General features: G+C 42.5%; 1 protein-coding gene across 1 annotated transcript in view; it reads left to right on the forward strand.

Moving 5' to 3' along the window:
• tiam1a (TIAM Rac1 associated GEF 1a) overlaps positions 1-23970 on the forward strand; it is a 64479-nt gene that overhangs the window by 16562 nt on the left and 23947 nt on the right. Inside the window, exons 2-15 of the mRNA XM_037748114.1 lie at positions 3495-3600; positions 5834-6486; positions 7268-7554; positions 8700-8972; positions 9071-9302; positions 9977-10149; positions 11033-11257; positions 12707-12892; positions 17029-17175; positions 17419-17493; positions 20245-20415; positions 21576-21680; positions 23286-23367; positions 23639-23725. Coding sequence (XP_037604042.1) covers positions 5841-6486; positions 7268-7554; positions 8700-8972; positions 9071-9302; positions 9977-10149; positions 11033-11257; positions 12707-12892; positions 17029-17175; positions 17419-17493; positions 20245-20415; positions 21576-21680; positions 23286-23367; positions 23639-23725 — 2689 coding nt within the window. The 5' untranslated portion in view covers positions 3495-3600; positions 5834-5840. The remainder of the gene's footprint in view (positions 1-3494; positions 3601-5833; positions 6487-7267; positions 7555-8699; positions 8973-9070; positions 9303-9976; positions 10150-11032; positions 11258-12706; positions 12893-17028; positions 17176-17418; positions 17494-20244; positions 20416-21575; positions 21681-23285; positions 23368-23638; positions 23726-23970) is intronic.

Below are 23970 nucleotides of genomic sequence, written 5' to 3' on the forward strand. Positions count from 1 at the left end.
TGCAGGTGTGTGTGACTGGAAGCATGTCTGCCTTTGTACTATTGTATGCTGCAGAAATTTACCTGTTTGTGTGTGTGTGTATGTGTCATGTGATGGACATGAGAGTCTATAGGTGTTGAGCATCAACTGTGGCAATGTGGCAATATGAGTTTTTTGACAGCTCCAGTACAGAGTCATATCTAAATGGCACATTCAGTCCCTGTACGATGTTCAGCTCCGTCACTCTCTGATTTTGTGTCCATTATACTCAGCCAGAAGAGCTTTCCACTGTGCTCGGAAAACTGCTATTTAAACATGTTGTGATAACTAACAGTAAATAAATCAAATATAGAGTTTAAAATGAAGCGAAGGGATTTTACTTTTTTTATTTTATTTTTTTGTTGTTGTGTTATTAGTAAGACATTTAACATTTAAAATATGGCATTTTGTTTTCATCAACATTGTTCTTTGTCCCATCTCTCTGTGTGTATATGTGCTCATCTGTGAGTGGGCAGGTCTGCATGGTAATGATGCTGATGCGCAGGCCATTGTATAAATACACTCTCTCGATGTGTTAATATACGGCAAGAACGAGAGCGAGAACGAGGGACTGAGAGAAAGAGAGCGAATAATTATCTTTCCCCTTTTGTCTCGGCTCCCTCAATTAAGCCCGAAGAGAGGCAGCCAGAGCACATGTCTACTTATCCACTTAAAGCTCGGCAACAATAGGACCCCCCCAATTTGTCTCTATCTATCTCTCCCTCTCTCTCTCGTTCTCCTCCTCCTCCTGTTTTCACACTTTTCCATATCAAACTTCTATTCATAGCACAGGACCCCCAATATGTATTTTTTTCTCCTTTCCCTTCTGTGTTTGCACCAACCTCAGCGCCCTCCCTCCTTATGTTTTTCGCCTCCAGCCTCGCCTCACCTCTCGGCTCTACGTGGGTTTAACACAGAGCCACCCCCCCCCCCCCTCTCTCTCTCTCCCTGTTACCCCTCTCCCTCTTCCGTGCTTTGCTGCAGGGCACGGTGGAGAGGAAAAAACGAAAGGCAGCGGTTTGATTTCCCCTGCGTTGTGTTAGACAGGATTGTTTTGTTTGTTTGGCCTGTGCATGTGTGTGTTTTTCACACTGAACTCAGGCTCAGACAGATAGATGTATAGATGAACTGTATGGCTTGGCAACGGCAATGTCTCAGTAGTAAATTATCATATTTGTTTTAAAGTTTTTACAAATCAAATGCTGTTTTTTTTGTTTGTGAGTGTGTATGTTGACAGCAATTTTTTATGCGTGCACACATAGTAAAATGCACACACAATTAGGGTTGAGAAAAAAAAATTTGATTCACCTATGTATTGCGATTTTTTTTTTTTACGATTTTGAAATAGATTTTTTAATGCCAGAATCGTTATATTAGCTTTATGTGAGTTTATGCAGAGGTAGAAGGAAGTTACAGCTTTTATTGTTGTAGTCTGAGTAAGTGAACGTCATATCCGTTCCGTGTCTGTCAACCAAAACAAACTACAGCCGGCTGCAGTGAGCCGAAACGACAAAGCAGAAAACGGCGGAGGGTCTTACGTGGATATGACCTGAACTCTCACATGTTAAATCAGTCATGGACAGGAAACGTTATCGTATTGCGGTAACGTGCGGTCAAGCCAGCAGTCACTTATCTCTGTGGTCAAATCAGCTGACGCTACAACTGTAGAGCACCCATATGCTGACATTTATGTTAAATGCATTCAAATGGCCCCGATGGAGCGGACCATGGATGGATAAAGAGAACAAAGCTGACTACAGGTGCTGGATATTTATTTTGGAACTGGTCCTGCTTTCCTTTTAAATCTGGCATCAGTGCAAACACAGGACCGAAAATGTTTTATAGATAGATAGCGCATTCATAGTGGGTGAATGGAAAGCAATATTCTGTTTGTTTTTGTGGGGGGGGGTAGGTGTCCAGTATGTGGGTTGGGATGAGTCTCATCAGGCCGGATGGGATGGAGGAGGGATGGAGAAATAAAAGGGTGGAGGGAGAGAAAGAGGAGGAGAAGTATCCGGTCCAAGTTTAGCTTATGCAACCACTTCCCACAGCTGGGGCAGAAATGTGCTGCAGCGGCAAAGTTTAAATACATGAACACGCACAGTGGCATGGTTCAAGTTGACCAGTGGTACAAAACACTGTGTATGGTTGCTCAGCCTTTACTTCCCTTATTGTTCTTTCTACTTCTCCTTTTTCTGAACTCTCATTTCTGTCTTTTCTCAGAACTCTAACACGGTTGATGCATTGTATTTCTGCCCCCGGAGATTAAACAAATTGACAGTTTATTATCTGATTATCATCAATAATAAAAACAGCAGCTGGCGGCAAAATTTGGTGAAAGTAACAACAAGTATGCTCAGGCCAGCACTGTAGACCTGAGGGAACAAAATTTGCATTTGGAAATTACTCACCAGATGTGAAGGATCTAAACAGACTTTGTGCTGATTGACATCTGTTTCGCAATTGATAAGGGCTGTATGTCTCTCTCTTTCTTTGTGTTATTTTTTACACGACAGTGAAATGATTTCTCTTCCATTATTTTCCTGCTTATAGGCTTATCTAAACACAAACAAATCTGACAATAGTGTTTGCAGCATTGAGGGCAGCAGTCAGTCTCCCGGCTACGCTGCTAGGGGGCCTCATACCAGCTGTTATATCTGCCTCGTTCAAAAACTACATTTTTTTTAATCTTTTTGCGAACTGATAATATGTGCAAAACTACACACAATTCGTGCCCTTGCATACCTTCACACTATACATAGCACCTTATGGAAATCATGGTCTACTCTGAGCAGCTCAAGGCTGGTATTAGGGAAAATTAGGTCGTGTTGGCAAGGATCATTTAATTGAGTCTTAAGCAGAAAATCATTCTCCATAGCTGCTTTCATGTTCTGTCATTTTACCAACCGTGTGCGTGCGTTAGTGTGTGCGTGCGTGCACATCTCTTTGTCTGCAGGGAAACAAGGGGTGTTATCCCAAAATGATTTTGTGCACATGCCTGTACACGCCTGCATGGTTTCGGGTTGCCAATGAGTTTCAGGGTATAGTTCAAAGAAATCGCGGTTGTTTGTGAGTTTTTTTTCTCCCCCCTCAGGCTCAGACAATACCTCTGTGCTTTATTTATGATTATCTGTGAATTTGTGTGCATTTAAATCTCTGTTTTTACTTGCCTCGCTGCATTACCTTAACTCCAGGATTTACTGACCACCGCGTCCTTTATTCTCTTTCATCCTGCACGCTGTCTCTTATCCTATAGACTTCCTCTCCAGTGTGCTTCACAGCTTTCCTTTCAACTTTACTTCACCCGCTTTATGTGACGTACCTGGCAGATCCTCCGCAGTAGTTTTAGAACTACCTTCCCCTCTTCTTCGTCTTCCCTCCTCCTCCTCCTCCTCTGTGTGCGTTTGACACACCGGGTCACTTTGAAGTTGTGAGAGCTCCACTGAAACACTTCTCTCTCTTCTTGTTCCTCTCAGGGCAACCTGACACCGCCGTTTGAGGATGTGTGGAGGATCATGCGGTCGGCGAGAGATGACACCGCACTGATGTGGAGAAGCTGGTGATGCGGCTGCTTAACCACAGGTAACCACAGTTTGTACACCTTGGTCTCTCATTACAGCAAATTGCTTTTGCATTGAATTGTTAAATCCCACCAGTTTATTTGAATACTTGTACTTTATTATTTACTAACTTAACAGTGAAGAATGACTCCTAAAGGTTTTGATTTTCAATACAAGGTAAAATGATTTGTTAAAAACAGATTTTCAACTTGTTAGAAGAGATTTCTCTCTGCAGTTTGAGCCCACACTGAGAACCTGATGGTGTGGGTTTGATGATGTGTGACTCACAGAGGACCAACTGATCTGACAGCAGTTGACTCAGCAGCTCCATGTGCTTATATAACACAGAGCATGAGGCGATGCAGAATGCAGCTCGGATAACTTTATGATCAGCAGTTAAAAACGGATATCTTTGATCGTTTTTAACTGTTTTGGGAATATGGCTAATGAATAATTTTAACACCACTGAGGGAGAGATGTAGCTGCGGCAAGGATTAATGTAGGCGATCCATACTCGTATCAACCAAGCCTATAGACACTCATGCTGCTGCAGTGCAATGTGCAGTTTCGAGGACTCAAATTTACATGACTTAAAATGAAATATAACTTTTAAAAGTATGAGTAAAGGAGTTTTGGCATTTAAAATGTTAGATGTCTTTGTAGTTGCTGAAAAAAATGAATGAAATTTGGATGCATTCTGAATACTTCAATGGGACAACACCAGAAAAACCCTGAGGAAGCCTCTGTGAAATGTTAGCTGTGTTTATGCTCCAAATCAATTTTTAATTAACTCCGTTGTCCCTGTGCTACCTCGTTTGACTGTGTTGTTCTAAACACATCACCAAACATTAAGGTCAGTTAACATAGCCCAACACTGGCAAGGAAGGGGCCACCTGAATTGTGGATACCTGATCCATGATCTCATTTGCCTGGCAGCTCAACTCAATAAGGCATTCACAGAGATCCTGGATACCTCTGACGTATTACCGTTAGTTAATGGGTCATTAAATGTTACTCACTCATCCACCGCAGACATTGACCTGGTTTTCAGCAATAATTGTGAGAGAGTAAACGCGCCAATGCCATTAGATGACAAGGCCTACAATATGGTTATATGTTAAAAGCAGAGTGTACCTCTCAATAATTACAAAAAAATCCATATCTATACACAAACTTAAAAAAAAAACAAGTTAATCACAGGCGTAACAGCAAACTAAATGTTGCTGTAAATTAGATCATCACAAACAGCTGTTGCTAGTAAATTCAATACGCTTATCTCCGTTTTAAACACAAGAGGGATCTTTTACACCAGGTTCTGGTGGTACTGTGCCCAAGTACAATTGTACAATTGGTTCTAGTGGCAGAGCATTGTAAATCACTTCATTCAAACTTGACAGAAACAAAGTAAAACTCACCAAAACCGTCGTCGTTTGTCTTTCCAACAATCAAAATCTAAATAAACCCTTATTTTACAGAGTTAGATGTGAAAATATGCCGACTCTACACGTTGTTTCCCCCCGCTGTCTCTCTCTCTCTCTGCCTGCTGAGCAGCTGAGCGGCTCTCGTTCTTCGGAGGCAGACCATTAAACTAGCTAAATAAAACAACAAACATCGCCCAACCCCATCGCCTACTATTGTTTATATTTTAAGGAACCTCTCGCCTGCCTTTCTGCTTTATCACCCATGGCCCTGCAGTTCAGAGGATGATATTGGCGCATGCTGCGCACACATATAGATTTCGGAGGAGACCGGTGGCGTTGAAAAAAGCCTGCCTTTTCAAAACTACTCGCTGACTGCTAACGTTACTTGCGTTAAATAGTTGTCCACTTCCGTTGGCTTTCATGCCTGATGCGAACCCTACCCGAGTACACATGAACCGTACTCCAGACCACCTTTTCAAGTGGACTCGAGTACGGATCGATGAACCGCGCCAGAGTACGGTACGGAGCGTTCACACTAATCGAACAATTTGGACTTTGGGATCAAGTGTACTCGGATCCGGTCACGGGTCCATGATGTGAAAGCACCCTAACATAAATATAGATAGCATTCTCTTTCAGTTTGTTATGAGCTCAGGTAATCAGTGTGCCAGTTAATGAATACAGATGTTAGATATAAATCACAGATGTGGCACAAAGTAGTTATAAAACACTAACATCACTACTTTCTAAACTTGCATGAATTAGTCAAAGCCTAAATGAAAGGATAATGGGAACTTTTCTGAGATATATATATGTGTCATCCTTATTCTACAGTTGAATCATGGGAAACGTGGAAAGTCAGAATGGGGACAGCGGTTTCCACGGCGATGCGACGGGACATCTCTCCCGCAAGCACGCGTCCCGGTCGCTCCGTCTCTCCAGCAAGCAGCCAATCACCCGGCGTTCGCGGCACTCTTCTTCAGTGAAACAGGAGCACAGGAACTCTGACGCCTCGACTCGCTCCTCCAGCACCCCCAGCATCCCACAATCCTTAGCAGAGAACGGGCTGGAACCTTTCAATGCGACAGATGCGTTCGAAGAGTTCGGCATCAACCCTCACTGGACACAGCGCGTCGCTATGACAATGAGGCCGGAGTCCTATCAACACGATGATGACCCCTTGGCCACGCCGACTCCTGAGACCTCGGAGGCGGACACTGTCGCTCAGGACGGAGGAGAGGACTCCACGGGGGAGGGGGAGGGAGACGTTGGGGAGGAAAGGTACATGCAGCGAATGACTGAGGGTCCGCGGGAGGAAGGGAGTTTTAAAAAGAAGAGGTCCAAGTCAGCGGACATGTGGAGAGAAGACAGCCTGGAGTTCTCTCTGTCTGACCTGAGCCAGGAGCATCTGACCAGCACTGAGGAGATGATAGACGGAGGAGAAGAGGAGGAGGAGGAGCAGTTCACACGGCCCAGAGGCAACGCAGGTGAGGATGGTAAACACACACGATACGCAGTCTTATTATCCTACTGAATACGTAGACGGTGCTCTCATGGAGTCATTCAGAGACATCTATCATACCGTTGTCATTGTCAACAGAAGTGCCTTCATTTGCATACACATTAAGTTACTTTTTTTGATTCGATACAGTAGATATTGAAGTTTATGGAATTTTTTTCTCAGCATATACATTGTATCATCAAGAATGGTGACTGATAGTTGAGAAAAATGTTCATATATATGTATATCTGCGTGTGTGTGCAGGGTTGTTAGCTTGATTTGATCCGCTTTACAGGTACTGAGGGGGAGGAAGGTGGGATAAAAATTGCACCGAGACACTCGCAGAGTAGGGGAAAAATGATTTGAGGAAAATCTACTGATTGAGGGTTAGCTGCCATCCATCAGTTGCAGTAGTTCAGTTGATCACGGGGTTGTTAGCTTAACTGGCGCTGGGAAGGAGCCGCTGGAGATCGGCACGACGGCAGGCGGTAGCTGGTAACTCCACTGCTGACGGTCTAAGCGCTGCCCCAGGTGGTCGGCTAGCCCAGAGTAATGGATGGGCTCGCTACACACACACAAACAGGCTCATGCTCACTCACAAAAATCATACAGACTCACAGAAGGACACACATGGAAAAGGTTAATTTACACGTCAAATGTGAAAAAATAATATGACAGTAACTGACAGTAATCAGAATACCTCACCTTGCTCACACACACACAAATTCCCCCACTGCCTTGCAATAACCACCTGTGTTTTTTTCCAGGCTCGGCTGAAAGGGCATCGTCTCTGGACCATCTGTGCAGCCAGCAGAGTCCAGGCCTCAGGGGGCAGAGGAACCGCTACGCTAAGAACCGGAGAGAAGCCCAGTGCGGTGGCGATGGAGAAGGGGAGGAGGGGTTGATGTCTCCAACCGAGGAGGACGGCGGCGGGTATGGAGCATTCACGCTCCCCTGCCGACGCTCCCACTGCCTGTCAGAGGGCTTGGCGGGGCTCGGCATCCCCGCTGCACCGTGCCCTGCTTTCCAGGGACGCCGCGCGCAAACTACTCAGGTTAGATCACATTTTATGAATAAATATACAAAGCAGATGAAACATAAATCAGGTTAAGTGTTCTTTCTGTACTGGTATTCTGTCTCTCCTTAATGAAATACAGACCCCCTAAATGTAGAATGATAGAGGACTTTGTTTACCAGTAGTATCCAGGAAGTTCAGGGGGTTCACAGACATGACAGAGGACAGCAATTAACATTTTGTTGACAACCAGAGACGTTTCCTGTGTGTGCTCATGCTGTGCAGTTGTGTGTGTGTGCACGTTTCATGCATGTTCGCACATCCAAGTATGTGTGTATATTTGTGAAAGGACAAGGAGTGAGATAGAAAGTCCCTTCGGGGCTATTTGTCCAACGCTGGCCTGGTTTCTTCATTCCCCCCTCCAGAAATTAAAGCATTAAAGCATAATATCTTTCATGCCCCATTCACTAACCACACACACACACACACACTGTCCTAACACGCATTCATTTGCACACTAAGTCATGATTTAGAAGCTTATAATGTTACAAAAGCAGATTCACCCAGAGGATAAAAGAGGAAGCAAAGTCACTGTAATTTATCAACACGATTAATAAGAGATTCACTGGACAAAACAAAACTACATCTGTAGAATAAATAATGTCCATATGCTTTATGTAATTTTCATGTGTCATTGATAAGAAAAGAAATTGCCAAATAAGAAGGAAGTACTAAAATAGCAAACCAGGCTTTTCTTTCAAATCATTCCCAGAACCCCCAAGCACCCTTGGATAGCAGAGCACCCTAAGTGCTTATTATAAATTCATCTAGCCAGGCTTAGGGGGTTGTTAGACCGGATATAAATAGACCGACAACACAGCAAAAACAAAGAGAGAAAGAACAGAGGGAGACTCAGTTTGGTGAAAGAAAACGTGTGAAAGCAGAGAGCCTCTCGCTCAAAGTGAAAAGCTTTCTTTTAGCAGAAATGCATGCGAAATACAGTATGTGCACAAACACATTCTGATGAGCTAAGGCACCCACCCACATACATATACACAAATATAAACCCAGAAACCCCTTGTGTAGCCTAAGCTGTGTGCATAATTTGGCTATGAAATGTATTACTGTATATACATTAATAAATAAATAAACAAAAGTAAATCTGTTATTTTTCTGTCTGGTAGGACATCTCCGGTGTTTTGGGCGAAGGAAGTGAGTATGGCGACAGCGGCATCGACGGCGTCACCACAGAGATAGACGGGGACGGAGAGTTGGTGTCACGGCGCTGCAAGGCCATGTCGGCCTCTTTCTCAGTGTACTCGGCAACTGAGAGCAGCGTTTTCAACGGGAGCGACAGCGGGAGCAGCAGTGCGGGAGGAGGAGAGGGACGAGGCGGCGAGGGAGGCAGAGGAGGAGTGTATGAAAATTTCCGTAAGGAGCTGGACAATCAAGCCTGGGTTAGTTACTTTGTGTGTGTTATTCTTCTTTAATTGCGGGTATTAATTATAGATACAACGTGTTTGTTACTCAATTCTTTCCATCGTTCTCTCGTCAGACACATCAGGGTAGGGACTGCACGGAGGAGGCCTGCTCCGCTGTGAGTGACGAGCAGAGCAGTGGTACACTCAGTAGTGCGTATCCATCGGACGCTCTGATTGGCTGTGCGCAGGGCATAGTCAGGAAAGCAGGGGCTCTGGCTGTGAAGAACTTCTTGGTTCATAAGAAAAGCAAGAAGGTGGAACCTGCAACAAGGCGCAAGTGGAAACACTACTGGGTCTCTTTGAAAGGTGAGCACAGATTCATACTTTTATGTTTAAGATTTCTTTGGATTTTCTTTGTATGTTTGGGTCTAACCGAAATCGTGCAGCCATAATTCAGATTAACATCTTAACCTGACCCCAACCCGTTTAATCTCCCACTCTCTCTCTCCTGTTAGACTGTAATCACATCAGTCTTAACCTAGTCCGTGCCCTTGGCTGCCACCTCTACTGTCCTCTCTCTCCCTCTTCTGTGTGGCCTTACATTTCCTCCCCTCGGCCTCATCACAATTTAATTTTACGGCGGCGTCCGTGTCGAATCCAATCTCGTCCGTGTGAAATGCACAAGATACAGCAGCTGCATTCCTGCCTGTCTCCTGTTCTCAGATCCACCCCCTTAAAGATAAATAAATCAGACTGTTTCATAGTATTCCTCCTGACCTCATGTTATACAAGCATTCATGATTATTTTTATATTTTGCTTAAATACCAATGAGAGATTAAATACAATATTAGTATAAAAGGGACACTTTTTTGTTGCAGTTTTTAATTGTATTTTTCACACACTTTAGGTTTGTATATTATTGTAATGTAGTAGTTAAAAGCCTTGTTTTCCTAATTGGGTTCAATGAAATGATAAATACAGTACTTAATGGGACATCAGTTAGATCATGTCTTGTCTTTCTTTTTCTTTTTTCTTCAAGGCTGCACTCTTTTCCTGTACGAGACAGACGGTCGTTCTGCGATCGACCATAACAGCGTTCCCAAACATGCACTGTGGGCGGAGAACAGCATCGTCCAGGCCGTCCCCGAACACCCCAAGAAAGACTTTGTCTTCTGCCTCAGCAACTCAGCGGGAGACGCTTTCCTCTTCCAGGTGAGAGAGACAGTGGTATTTAAATCATCTATGTGACGTAACAGTGAACCTTCTTACAAAAACAAAGGGGGAAGGGAAGTATTTTTACTTAAACATACAGATTCAAATTCATTCTTTATGGTCCTCTATATAGGAATTTTGCTTCCACAGTCTGTACACGATCAAACACAGTAATACTCAGAAATAGGGTATAAACAAACAACACTAGTCTGTTACAGTGTGCCCAGGCTGTTTAAGGCAGGAATGGCTGAGGGCACAAAACTCCTCCCAAAGTGAGTTTTTTTTGCAGAGTAGTTATTCTGTATCTGTGGTCAACTACTCTGCAAAAAAACAAACAGTTAAGGCTGAAACAACAGTTGTATTTCAAAGTCGAAAACCAAAATGTGGGTCCACAGTTTTTCAGCTATTTCATTGTTTTTTGGGACAACATGAAGTCAGCAGATCACCAAGGGAGACAGAGATGGATGGGAATAAGAAGAGACCTAATTTCCCCAAGGGTGTTTGTGTGCGGGTTTGTGTGTGTGTGGCACACAAGTACATGACATTTAGCCATGTGTGGGAGATAAGCCAGTCCAGTATCCATGTGTTTGTTTTATGTCTGACATGTTTAAAGGCCACACTGTCATATGGAGACAGTGATCCACCACAGTGACCATTGTGTAATATTAAAATGTGTCTATTTATATGCATGGCAGCTGTCAACAGTGACATTCAATCAATGAATGGGAAGATAAGTAATAAGATGATGATGAGATTATAGTGACCACCAATTCCCAGAGGCTAATAATGGGACTCCTACTTCAATTATTTTAGCTGTCAATTTCTTGTCCCTTCGACTCATTCTTTAGAGATGTCACCAATTATTTTCCCCCTCTCCTGTCAGACGTCGGGTCAGACGGAACTGGAGAACTGGATCACGGCGATCCACTCTGCGTGCGCCGCCGCTCTGGCTCGGCAGCACCACAGGGAGGACACAGTGCGACTGCTGCGAACTGAGATCCGCAAGCTGGAGCAGAAGATCGACATGGACGAGAAGATGAAGAAGATGGGAGACATGCAGCTGTCGACCGTCACGGACGCCAAGAAGAGGAAGACCATACTGGAGCAGGTATGGAGCAGGGAGTAAGGAACTCTGAAAGTACCTCAAATAGATTAAAGCCGCTGTTCATACAGTAATAACAGGCAAGGTCAAAAACAGAGGAATTGATCTCAGTGTGAAAACGCCTTTTCATATTATCATACTGCAAATTAGTCATATTTTTTATGCTGATATGAACCATGTTTGTGATCTCATGTGTCGAGCACCCAACTGAGTGCCTTTAACCTCCAGTTGAGTTGAGTGAAAACACCTAAGGGGGCTTTACAGATGCACATCTTTGTACCTTCAAACTGCACCGATGCTCTCACACACTGACACCTCGGCACTAAATCATCTTTACTGCATGGCGTCATCCAGACAAAATGTTCTTAAGGAGTACAACGACAGATGTGTTCAAATATTCTTACCGGTGCTCATTTATAAACACATTTATGTGCGGCAGGATGCAGAATATTCATAACACATGTTGAAACACATGCAGCGCATGCTATTAGCCGGCAGGTGAGCCTGAAACCTCCTGCTAATTCTTCCATATTTAATAGTTGTTTTGAAACGAGTCGCAGCTGGAATTTCAAAGCTCTTTTTGGATCCGATGTTTCATCGCGTGTAGCTTTGTTTTCTTACTCCATGCGTGTCTGGAGTTGCTGCTGAATGCTAAAGCAGCGTTGCATGTAAACAGAGCAAGATAGCTTAAGAATGTGCCCTTAAACAATAGGGCTCCTTGTGGGAGCACGCCTCTGTGTCTTTGTATGTGTGTGGCATTTGGTTGATAGTCAATAAAAGAAAACAATATTACATAAAAAAGCAGCAGGAAGTGATTAATCTCAACCATGCAGAACGCGTCCCATTTCTGAGAAAACACTGGGATTTGATTGCCTACTATAAAGGCACATTAACTAAAATAGTGGAATTAAAGGAGTGAAAAAAGCCCTTAACCTGAGTGGTTGATTATATCATTTTCAAGATCTAGAAGCACATTAATCCACAAAATGGGTTTACATAAATAAACAGGCCTGGGATCTACGTTGAACTCAAAGAAAGCAGTTGTATTAAGTCCTGGAACAAATAGGTGAAGGCAGGAACCAGTGCAAATTAAGTCTAGATTGTGTTTCATTGCGAGTGTGTGTGTCTGTGTTCCACCTCCCACGGCCCACCCTGTGATACATTGCACATAGCACAGCAGGTCGGCGACTGGTGGGGGTTGTGTTGGTGAGTAATACCTCTCTACAGGGGCTTCAGCACTCCCACATCTCACTCCTCCTGCAATGACCAAATGACCACATAACAAAGGATGATACTTTATGCATATTTTCTTATTTCATGTATCACTGTTGTGGTTTTCATCAGTGGCCAAATCTGGATCAATTCCATGGATAAATTTGGATCTAATCAGCAAAGTTTGCTTATCTTGCATAATCACAATCCCTTTCACTTTTTACTCATCTTTCCATCTGTTAGATCTTCTTGTGGGAGCAGAACTTGGAGCGGTTTCACATGGATCTGTTCCGCTGTCGGTGCTACCTGGCCAGTCTGCAGGGCGGCGAGCCCCCCAACCCCAAACGCCTGCTGGGCTTCGCTTCGCGTCCCACCAAGCTGGCCATGGGACGACTGGGCATCTTCTCTGTCTCTTCCTTCCATGCACTGGTATGAAAAAGACTCAAGCACACATGTTTTTTTTAGTACTCATGTGTGCCTATTCAGTCTAACTGTCTCTCTCACGCGCTGTAATTTGACTCTTTAAGCCTAATCAGAGCTCCATAATCAAAAACTTAAATTCTGTCCCACATGTCTCTACATGTTCCAGTGAGCATTGCGTGCGAGGTTCCCAACTGATGACCCTCAATACCGGCCCAGCTTGTAGAGTGGGTGTGTTTATCTGGCTGTTAGAGTGAGCATCTTGTCACATACGCCCACTGGAAGAATTTCTGCTTGAAATATGCAAACTAATAGACAGCCAGCGTAGCCTGAGGTTAAAACACACTACAACTTAACCGTGGATAATTAGGAGCGAGCAGGGAGGAGAAGTCTAAATAATGAACATCCCTATATTGGCTTTGCACACTAGCTGCTATGTTAAGACTCTTTTAGAAAGTCAGTCTTGTGGAGCTGATTCTCAGGCTAAATCAACCCAGGTTCACCTCTAAAAAAAACTATACAAATGTGCAGCTCAAAATGGGCAAAAGTACCGTTATGGGCTACTGGAATATTTCGAAGTTAAACCTGCAGTAGGTAGAATATTTTTGGCACCATTGGGCAAAAATGTCATAATAAACTTTCAGCATATTGTAATTTAGGTGTTGTGAGAGATAACTAGACTTCTGCATCTCCTAATGGCTCTGTTTTCAGGCTTTAAAAAATCGGATTTTGGCCAATCACAGGTCATTTCAGAGAGAGAGAGAGCGTTCCTATTGGCTGTTCATTCAACGGAGGCAGCTGTCAATCACTCGCAAACTCCGATCAAACAGTCAAAGTAGGGAGCGTTGATAAAATATGAATCAATATTCTGTTACTCTAATGCCTATTTCTTGCCTCAAGTGTTTTCAGAAACATCTTGTAGTGTACTGTTTAACTGTAAATTGAGAAAGTTTGCTCCGGCTGGTGGGCGGTGCTCGGTTTTTCCTCAACTGATCACAACATGGCTGCCGGGCCACAAACTTTCTCATTTTACAGCTAAACAGTACACTACAAGAGGTTTCTGAAAACATTTGAGGCGAGAAATAGGCATTACAGTAACAGAATATTGATTCATATTTGATCAGCGCTGCCTAGTTTGACCGTTTGATCGGAGTTTGTGAGTGATTGACAACTGCTCAGAGACGGCAGGGCTCCAGCTCGGCTCTGATTGGTTGTTTTCCTCCGGTCTGTGAAATCTTGCAGATGCCATTAGGAGTAGGATTTTAATCATATTTGCTCCAATTCTACCCACTGCAGCTTTAAGATACTTTATTGTTAACAACATTTTAAGTAATTAATTGCCCTTTTGTTCATATTGGTATTGGTTGTTTCTTTGGGGTAAAGAGTTTTCATTAGAAACAATCCACAGTAAAGCGCACAGCAACTGTGACATCCAGTAATTGGTCTCTATTGAGCCTCTGCTTCACTGCTGCATTCCTTCAAATGTAGATTTGACCCTGACAGTGTGCTGTAAAATTATTATTCATTTTAATTTGCTCTGTGGGACATCAATTTGACTCACAAAAAATGCTGTTCTCAACTGTGACTCCCGACAGAGGAAATAAAGTTGAAAATCAATGATATGGCCATTTTTATGTAATTCTTATTTCAACCCAAAACTCAAGTGTAACCCAAATATAACCTAGCCTTTTGAGAAAATGACACCCACACAAAACTGTCCGAACTTTAGATGATTGCACTCTTTATTATTATTCCTTTACTCTTTCCCTGTAAGGAGACAGGAAACTAGATGCATGCTTGCATTTACGTACCTGCACACAATATCTTCACTTCACACATTCAGATCATTGTCTTCACAAACTTGGCTCAAGATTTTTTACTGCTTTATGAACCATGTTCTCATTGTCACCTTCGAGCACTCAATGTACAGAATGAAATGCCACAACAGATGGAATGATCTATATTCTGCTGTGTATCATACGGCTGCGTGCTCTGCCAAATATCATCCAGGAAATAAAGAGCAGAGTGTAGAGAAAGAGGTGCGAAAACGATATCTCTATAGGCCAGTTTCATACAAACAGGCCATCGGATACACCAAACATACACACACGCACAAACACACTTACAACATCAGAGGTTGATAGTGTTTTTTCGTGACTGGTGGATCAATACGAACTCTGTTAGTAAGCTGCCATCCCTGAGGCACTTTCCCACAAACAGGCTTAACACTCTCTGCTCTGTTGACCCCCCCCCCCCCCCCTTCCTTTTACTGCCTACACCCTCACTCCCTTTGTCTCTCTCTGTCTATCCTTCTTCTTATCTGCCTTATTTTATTCACTCTTTCCTCCTCTCTGTCTCGCACCATCTCTGCTTTTTCTCCATCTTCTTTCCCTCTAAGTTCTTTAGAGAATCCCCTTTTCTCCCACATTTCAAATTATTGCATCAGTCAAATACTGCTGTAAATGGGCACTATAAACTTTACTATACAAATGAAAATGAAATACATTAACACAATAAAGAATAAAACTAATTAATGAAACATTTAAATGAACCAATTCATATTGCCTTTAGCAAAATATAACCGTCCTCTCTCTCAGCGCTTGGCTGTTTTTCCTCAGTCACAAAAGGAACATCTCGATTTTTTTTCCCTTACATTCTTCAGTAATTTCTTTTACTCATCAGGGTTGTTATTATCCATAGCCAGGAGGGACATTGTGATAAATAGGCAGTAAAAAGACATCTTGCACGCAGCTTACATAAGAAGAGTCTTGAAGACAGCTTGACCTATTATGTTTGAAGTGTGTATGTCTCATGAGCGGTGAACTGGTGAGGAGACCAATAAGCACACGCCCACACAAGTACGGTATGTGCTTGTATGGACATACAGTTACATACATGTGCATCAAAGTATGCACTCGTGTACCGCCATAGAGAGTCAGAGCTGCGCAGTAGTTCAATGTGAATTAACCCAGAAACGCCAAGAGTGGTTTCTCTTTGAATGTGTAGTGGGGGTCACTGCAGGAGATGAGAGGTTGAGTGTGTTCAGTATGGGCCATTAGTATATACTGTGCAGCTGAAAATGTGTTTTTATGTTTTCATGCCTGCGTGTGCATTTATATGTATGAATGCAAGAAGTGACTCACACAACAAACACAGTCAGCCACTGCTGTCAGTGTACGTTATAGTCTCCCAGTCCCATGAATGTATTTCAGAAATTACACTACTATACATATACATATATACATAATATACTGTATATACTCCACACCAAACTTGTATTGCATTCATGTCTCTCAAATGCTTAAAGGGATAGCTTGGAATTTTTGAAGTGTTGTTGTATTCGGTACTTATCCACAGTCAATATATTATAGTAGATAGAGCCACCAGACTCCTTTGAGAAAAATAGTAATTTTACCTCACAGTTTGTGTCTTTGGTGTTTCAGAGTGTTAGTTCGGATTCACCAAAGTCACACAATAACACAAACAAACTAACCGATCGAGGCAGCGGTAGACCAGCGACTCCCGTGTTCTGTGAGGTAAAATTACTGTTTTTGTCTAAGGAGTCTGGTGGCTTTGAAGAGAGCATAGATAATGGCTTCAGTTCCCCGTCGGAAAGGGCTGTCTGACAGAAAGGTAAAATGATGAAAATATTCTAAATATAGCGTACACTTAAACTGATTGAAACCGATTTTTTTTAGATGAGCCTTTCTTTTAGGTGGCTAAAATACATTTTACTGCTGCCCCCGTCCACAGCACTGCCAACCGTCATTTACTGTAGGTAATACACTGACTATGGATAAGCACCTCACTATAAAACACCTGAACAATCCCTTTGATAGATACCGAATTTGACAAGCTGTGTAGGCAATGTCGTGCTGGACTCTGAACCCTTTTGTAGATAGCAGGTCATTTAGATGTAAGTTAAGTGAAGCTTAGTAGCAGGTATGGATATGTATATTGTCAGTGCATTAGTTTAATTGAATCATTATCTATAAGGGAAATACATAAAAGTCCAAGTAAAATCTTTATGTCTTTTAATGTAAAATAACAATGTTAAAATAACAATTTGGTCAGACTGTCATACAACTCAGGTTCAAACACGCTTTCCATTGGATTCATGTTTTCTGTAATTATCGCTGTCACAGGTGGCAGCTCGTACAGAAAGCAGCATCAGGAGGCGGAACCAGGCCATGCCTCGTACCTTCAGTAAACGCCGTAGCCGTTTCTCCTCCCTCTGGGGGCTGGACACCACCTCAAAGAGGAAGGCCAAGGGACATCCTTCAATCAACCAGGTTACCATAGTGACACATCTATACTACACGCTTTTGATTGACTTCACAGTTTTTGGTATTTAAAAATGGTAAAACTGTAAGATCAGTTTGGCTACATAGCCAGAAAGAAGTTATGTATTGAACTTTGACTAAAGAATTAAATGTTCAGTGTTGAGATTGTCTTCTAGTTGTAGGTGTAATAACTGCTGTGTATGTGTTATATTTGGACGCAGTTGCAATATCCTGTTCTCTGTGTGCTCGCAGGTCTTTGTTGATGGGATGGAGCCGGTGAGAAAGCCATTGGAGCGCATGTTTGAAGACTCTGCCAGTGAGAAATCTGTAAGAGCTCAACCATCTTTACTAGATAATAGTGCCAATACAACACAAACATCCATTTATATTAAGGACCATAATAGAATTGCGTTCTCCTTGACATTTTTAGATGTGTGTTATTTTATATTCGCCCTGTTTTATTGCTGAACAAGATGTTTGCTGTTGAAAGTTAGAGGTAAGATATACAAGTAGGCCTGAACTTGTCACCATTTCCATTGTGGTGACTGTTATTTATGCCTTTATACTACAGTAATAACCCTCCTAAGGCTAAACACTAAGTTCCTCCTCCCTTTCCTAGTCTGGCATTCACTACAGAGAACCAGGTCTTATGTAGCTGAAGGCTAATTCCTTGTCATTGTTTGCCTCTCGCATAAGCCAACATAAAAAATCACTGGGGCATCTGATGAACCTTTGCACTTGTATAATGGGTTACGGGCTTCTCAAGACCCCGAGGCCATCAACATCGCTGGATTTTTCCACCTACGTTCACTTAACTGAGATCCTTTTGGTGCTCTGGCTCTACATTTGGTGGGTTATCTTACGGGAAGCACAAAATCCCTGCACCCTTCTGCATCAATGAGCATTTCATTTCCAAGCTCCTGCTTTAATGTTTTCAGACATCCACTTCCATCCTAGCTGAAGAGTGAAAGGAGAAATTTGCAGACTATAACATTTTAAAATCTGCAGAACCTTTTCCTCAATGTTATCTGGTGATTCTTGAGTTTATTTGTGGTAGAGAAACAACCCATTTAATCTTCTGCAGCTGTTTCCCCCATCCTGCACCTCTAAACTAACCTGGTTTATTGCTGCTTTCTCCTTTTCCTCACTACGGACCACTCTGCGTCATAGCCAGAAATAATGCTATTACTCTTCTCCTCTACCATCTTCTCAGATCAGTGTTGACAGATTCCTATTTCTTTCTTTTCATTTGCTCCAGGCAATTCCTATTCTATCAGCATCACTGGCTATCGACGGGAGGGATATCTCTGTCTGCTAATCCCTCTGAGACAAATTTGATCCGATATGTTCAGATCATTAGCTTTCTGATGTTTCAACAAATTATGCAGACATTTGCTACCAAAGGACCTGGCAGTTTCCCACCATCTGTGCTCTTGTGTCATATTGACCACAATTTACAGACTATTGCAAATAATGAATAATATCTTCAGAGAGAAAAATAGATTATCCAAGGCTATACTCTAGGATTGCAGGTTGCCAGTAATACCTTATCACAAGGTGGTGAATTTAGATGAACCGTAAGGGAAAATGTCCAATTACCCATGGGTTGTGCAAGGACAAGCAATGCCAGCTTCATATTTTATGAGAACTGGTAGAAGGCAGCGGAGATGAAGGGGGGGGAGGGAAGACGGGCCTCTGTCTGAACTCAGTAGATGGAAGAAAAAACTCTGCAGCACTCACCCACTCTGACCGTGGAGGCCCCCAGTGGCACCATGGGAGATTGATTTCCTTCCACCCACGCCCAGCTTCAGCTGGCAGGGTATGGGATGACAGTGAAGAAATGCACAGGAAAAATAACATGCTTCAGTTGGTTGTAAGATAGTGCTGTATCAGTAGAAATGAGCATCTCCAGTAACATTACTGTAGTTCCAAGTGTTCACATCTGATGGGCTTTAATTCTCTGTTTGTTTTGGGGAATCCCACTGATGGCAAAAAAAAAAAAGGGAGTGAGAGAGAAAGAGAGTTTAGTGTGGACCCCCACCCCCAGCAGTGGCATCCTACGTGGACCAGGAGGGGAGCCAGATGGTGCCGAGCAGGGCTGGGGAGTTCAGGGAGTTGGGGGGAGGTACTAGTTATTGGCCCCCGGTCTGTTGTCTGTCTGAGGAAATGTGTGTTTTTCTTTATAACTGCGTGTGTCTGTATTGTGTTCATGCATGCGAACGGGAGCATGTGCAAAAAAAATGTGCTTTTGCATATAGTATGCTCCTTCTGTTTCTTTCTCTGTCTCGCTTTCACTCTAACACATACAAACACACACACAGAGATAGTTCATTTAAACAGGGACCACCGGGCCGGATTGTTAACAGTCAGCAGATTGTGCAGCGTGAATGAGAGATGGGTAGGGAGGGAGATGATGGAGTGATGAGCAGATAGAGGGGAAGGGGGCACCAGAAGGAGAGGCAGTGATTAGTGCGAGAGGGGTGGGGGGGGTTGCAAAAGAGGAATGAAAGAATAAACGAGTTTGTGGATGCTGCTACTTGATAGGAGCAGATAAGGTATCAGTGACAGACAGTGTGAGGTCGAAAAAGATGAGACGGGCAGGGGAGAGAGAGGCTGACATGGCTGCCAGATTGTCAGAGGTCAGACTGATGGGCTTAAAGGTTACGGACCAGGCTTTGAACTGAATGCACACACATATGTAACACACACCCACGCAGGGAGACAATCATATCAAGGGGCTTTCATCAACAGAAAATGAATTAGATTTTGTAATCAGATCTGCTGCTTTCAGGCCACTGCCACTATCTATCATATTAGTCTAATCAATCTAAGCAAATCTGGGTTTTTTTTGTGAATAATAATGATAAATTATGAGGATTACTACATGATTTTACCTATTTGTACTGTGGATAATAGAATATGTGTTTCTCATTCTTATTCTAGCAGAACTAGAACTGAAAGGTTTTCATGATAGCATTGAATTTATTATGGGGTGCCTTCTGTTTTTACTGAGCACAAAAAGCTCCTCAAAAATGCATAAACCCTGTGTGAGTGTATTTGTGTGTGTTGCATTTTCAGAAAGAGAGAGAGGGCTCGGTGAAAAGTCTCCCCCAGCAAAACGTAGACAGCGACATTTGGGTTCCTGATTACCTGACTCCCTCCTGGGTGTGTCTGCCGAACAATCAGCCCGTCCTCGCCATCATACAGCCCGGTGAGACGGCGCTGGAAGTCCTGAGCACCGTCTGCAAGGTGGGCCATTACTGATAGCAGTGCACGCTGGAGAACACATTGCATATAAGGGTGATAATTACAGACCAAACATTATGCACTTGTTGAACAATTTAAGGTGACCTTTACGCTTTGGTAGCTCGTTGCTTTGTTACACGTCAGTCTGCACACACACTCATAAATGCTCCAGCAAAACTGGTAACAGTCGACAGCTGTTAAACATGCAAATAATTCATTTGAACAGGTTTGTCAAACACATGCAATCTTTAGGAATGAGTCTCATAAAATTGCACGCAGCTCTGTTGATAATCGGGAGTTTAGAATACCATAAGTGGTTACATGTGGATAATATATTTTTTACCATTTAACAGTGTGTTGACAACTAAAGACAAGGCAAACATGTAAAAGTCAACTTTTTAAAAATTCTTCTTGTCTTCTCAAATTAAAATCTGAATCTGAGAATAGCTGAGATGTGAGACTGTCTCTGGTAGTTTGGAAGGCAGAAGAGTGAACACTGTCGCCTGTGCACTTAGACTGACAGTGTCACAGATCTTTTCTTAGTCATTTTCTTGCCTTACTATATACACTGCATATTACCGTCTCACACAGTCTTGTCAATTTTCCTTGCACTCCATCTCCACTTCTTCCTAATTGGTCTCAGCCAGAGACACACTACTACTGTAGAATAATGATGCCTAATGATACGGATGCGTTCCACTTATGGGTCTGTTGAAAACACATGCGTTAAAGCTGATTGACGCGTATGCGTGGGCTTTTTATGTGCATGCATGCTATAAACATGTCACAAGGAACTGGAGCGTCTAATTCATGACCCCTGTGTGTTACATGCATGTAGCTATACGTGGATTTATATACATGATTGGATACATGTATGTCTGTGTCCTTTTGTCAGGGGATGTCATCATGAGCTATAGAGTGTGGTAATGGTAGAGGGAATGATGTTTTGATAGGTGAGTTTAAAATATTATTCATGTGAAGTCAAGATTGGCTTGGCTTCAAAATCGCAGGGAGAATAAACCACATGTAATTAGAGTGATTATGTCTATCATGTCTTATTTTTGGAAAGATGAATGACTACGTTATATAATTGCCTGTTTTAGGAGCTTCCTCCACTTAAATGTGTCTTTTTCTTCATTGCCTTCCTGTCTTGTTGCCTCCAGACCCATAAATTAGACCCCTCTGGCCACTACCTGCGTTTGAAGATGTGGATCGAGAACGAAATGCTCTTTTATGTTCCCAAACTTGAAGAGGACATCTCTGATCTGGTGAGGAAACACACACTGACATGATGTTTAAATGCACACTAATATTCCACTATTATTCAGAATACAACGATATTCTTAATTTGGTAAGGGTCATGTAAACAGCATATTCGGTTTGGTTATTCCAAATTAGGCCTTATTCCGAATGGAGCATGGGATATGTATACAGCGCATTCAGATTATATGTATCAATTGGGGTTTTTACCGCAGCTTGTGACTCACGGCCTCTTGCCTGTTCACGGCCAGCTCTGTGCGTTGTACACAAACAAAAACTAGCTATCCAACAGTTTGTAAAGCTGGGGTAGAGATGCATGCCCAAAAGAAAAGCCCACATTTCTGGATGAAAGGAGAAACCCACCTAAACATTATGAAAGACTTTGATATCAACAGGTTTACGCCGACCTTTTAACGAAGGTGGTTAAAGAAGTGAGAGAGGGAGTGTGTGTGTGTTTGCATGGTCGAACAAGTCCGCAACCAATGTAAAACTTTGAAAGAATCCTATTTTGACGGCTGCATGTAAACAGGAATATTAGTGGTGTATTCATTTTCATTAGCCATGTAAACAGCTTAGTAGGAATATTGTATTTTTTCTGAATAAGGGCAAAAACTGTAATATTTTGTGCATGTAAAGGTAGCCATTGAAGCACTGTGGTAAACTTGTGATGTCAATAAGTGAATATCCCGATTTCGGAGTCTGGAGAGTCACATAATGAACTATGAAACTGCAATATTTCAAGACAACACCCATATCAAGTCTGAAAGATACAGTATGAAGTAGAGTCATTTCACTATGTTAGTTTAAAGTTTTCATTTTTTTTGTATTACAGTATCCTCTGAGACACAATGTCCTATGTGGATTTTGGGGTCTTCACCTTATTACTAATTAATTTTCGTTTCATTCCACGCGGATGCAAGCTTGTGCATGTTTTATGACTTGGTTGACAGATTTGATTTGCACTGCATACAAAATTCCCAGGATGCAAAAGAAGCACCATCGCATATAATATAAATTATGCAAAATAGTATTCCGAGTGCATTATGTGCACTATTATGCATATAAACAATCAGTCTCATTGTAAAAAACCTCACCTCTACATTATTCACCCGCTGCAAAACCCCAAAATGAATTCTCTTTGCGACGGTGCTTTGTAGGTGATACACTGAACTCTGTCTCAAAGCAAAGTCATTGTATAACTCGCTCTTTTTCCTCAAGAGGTCTTTTATCTCCCTGCTTTGATCAGTGACTCATTTCACCCTCTTTCATCCTTAGTCTATGATATTACATTATTATTTCTCCGCAGCGGAGTGCATTACACACTGCAGACTTCTGTCCCCGTCTGTTGCTTCATACACACAGCTGTGTCTATGCTCTTCGCCCGCTCTGAGGTCGAGCCCTTGTCTGAGCACCCACTCACTTCTCAGACCTGACCTGAATTTTTGACCCCACAACCTTCACATGCGATTGCTCCGTTAAGGAGCCTGAATAATACATGAATCTATCCTTTCGTTATTAAGAGTGATAACATGACCTTGACCTTCTCTGTCCAACAACACCGCTATCCTTCCATTTTTTTTTGCCAATTAAATATAATTTTCTTGTGTTTGCAGCTCTACAAAGAGATTGAGGTTTGCCCCAAAGCCACCAAGGTGATCCGGTTTGACAAAGCCGAGTCCTGCACCATCGGATTTGGTATGCTTGTCTCTGACAATACCCCCTTTTTGAACCCTTTCTGGTCATACTTAAATTCTGTATCAAATTGATTTCATAATAGACTTCATTGAGTCATGCTCTGTTAGTGACTAAAGGGGGATGACCCAGTGTGAGCGCATTTGGTATTAAGTGGATGTAATCGCTCGGTAGTTATGAGGCAGCAGTGCACACTGTCAAATTGGGATTTTTCAAAGAGAACTAAAAGAATTAATGCCTGAATCTCTCTGTGTCTTATTATCTGTGTCTATAGGTTTTTCTGTGGCAGTTATAGATGAGGATGGTACGCAGCAGCTCCATATTACTGATGTGAAAGCAGAGGGACTGGCCTCAGCTAAAGGTACATATTTCTAAATTTGAAGTGTGTATTGTACTGTACATTCAGTGTCCTGAGAGTTGATATTTAGACAAACAAAACAAAAATTCCAGGACAAATACCGTAGTTGAATCTGAGCGCAGTAACAACACTTGTTATGTAAACGGTTGTGAATGCTGGCTACATATTTTCTCTCTTGAGTTGACATTACACATTCAAACACCTGACCTGAGAAACACCTGATCCCACACGACGTCTTATCAGTGCAG

The sequence above is a fragment of the Sebastes umbrosus genome, chromosome 17 (genome assembly GCF_015220745.1).
Source record: "Sebastes umbrosus isolate fSebUmb1 chromosome 17, fSebUmb1.pri, whole genome shotgun sequence".
Taxonomy (NCBI): domain Eukaryota; kingdom Metazoa; phylum Chordata; class Actinopteri; order Perciformes; family Sebastidae; genus Sebastes; species Sebastes umbrosus.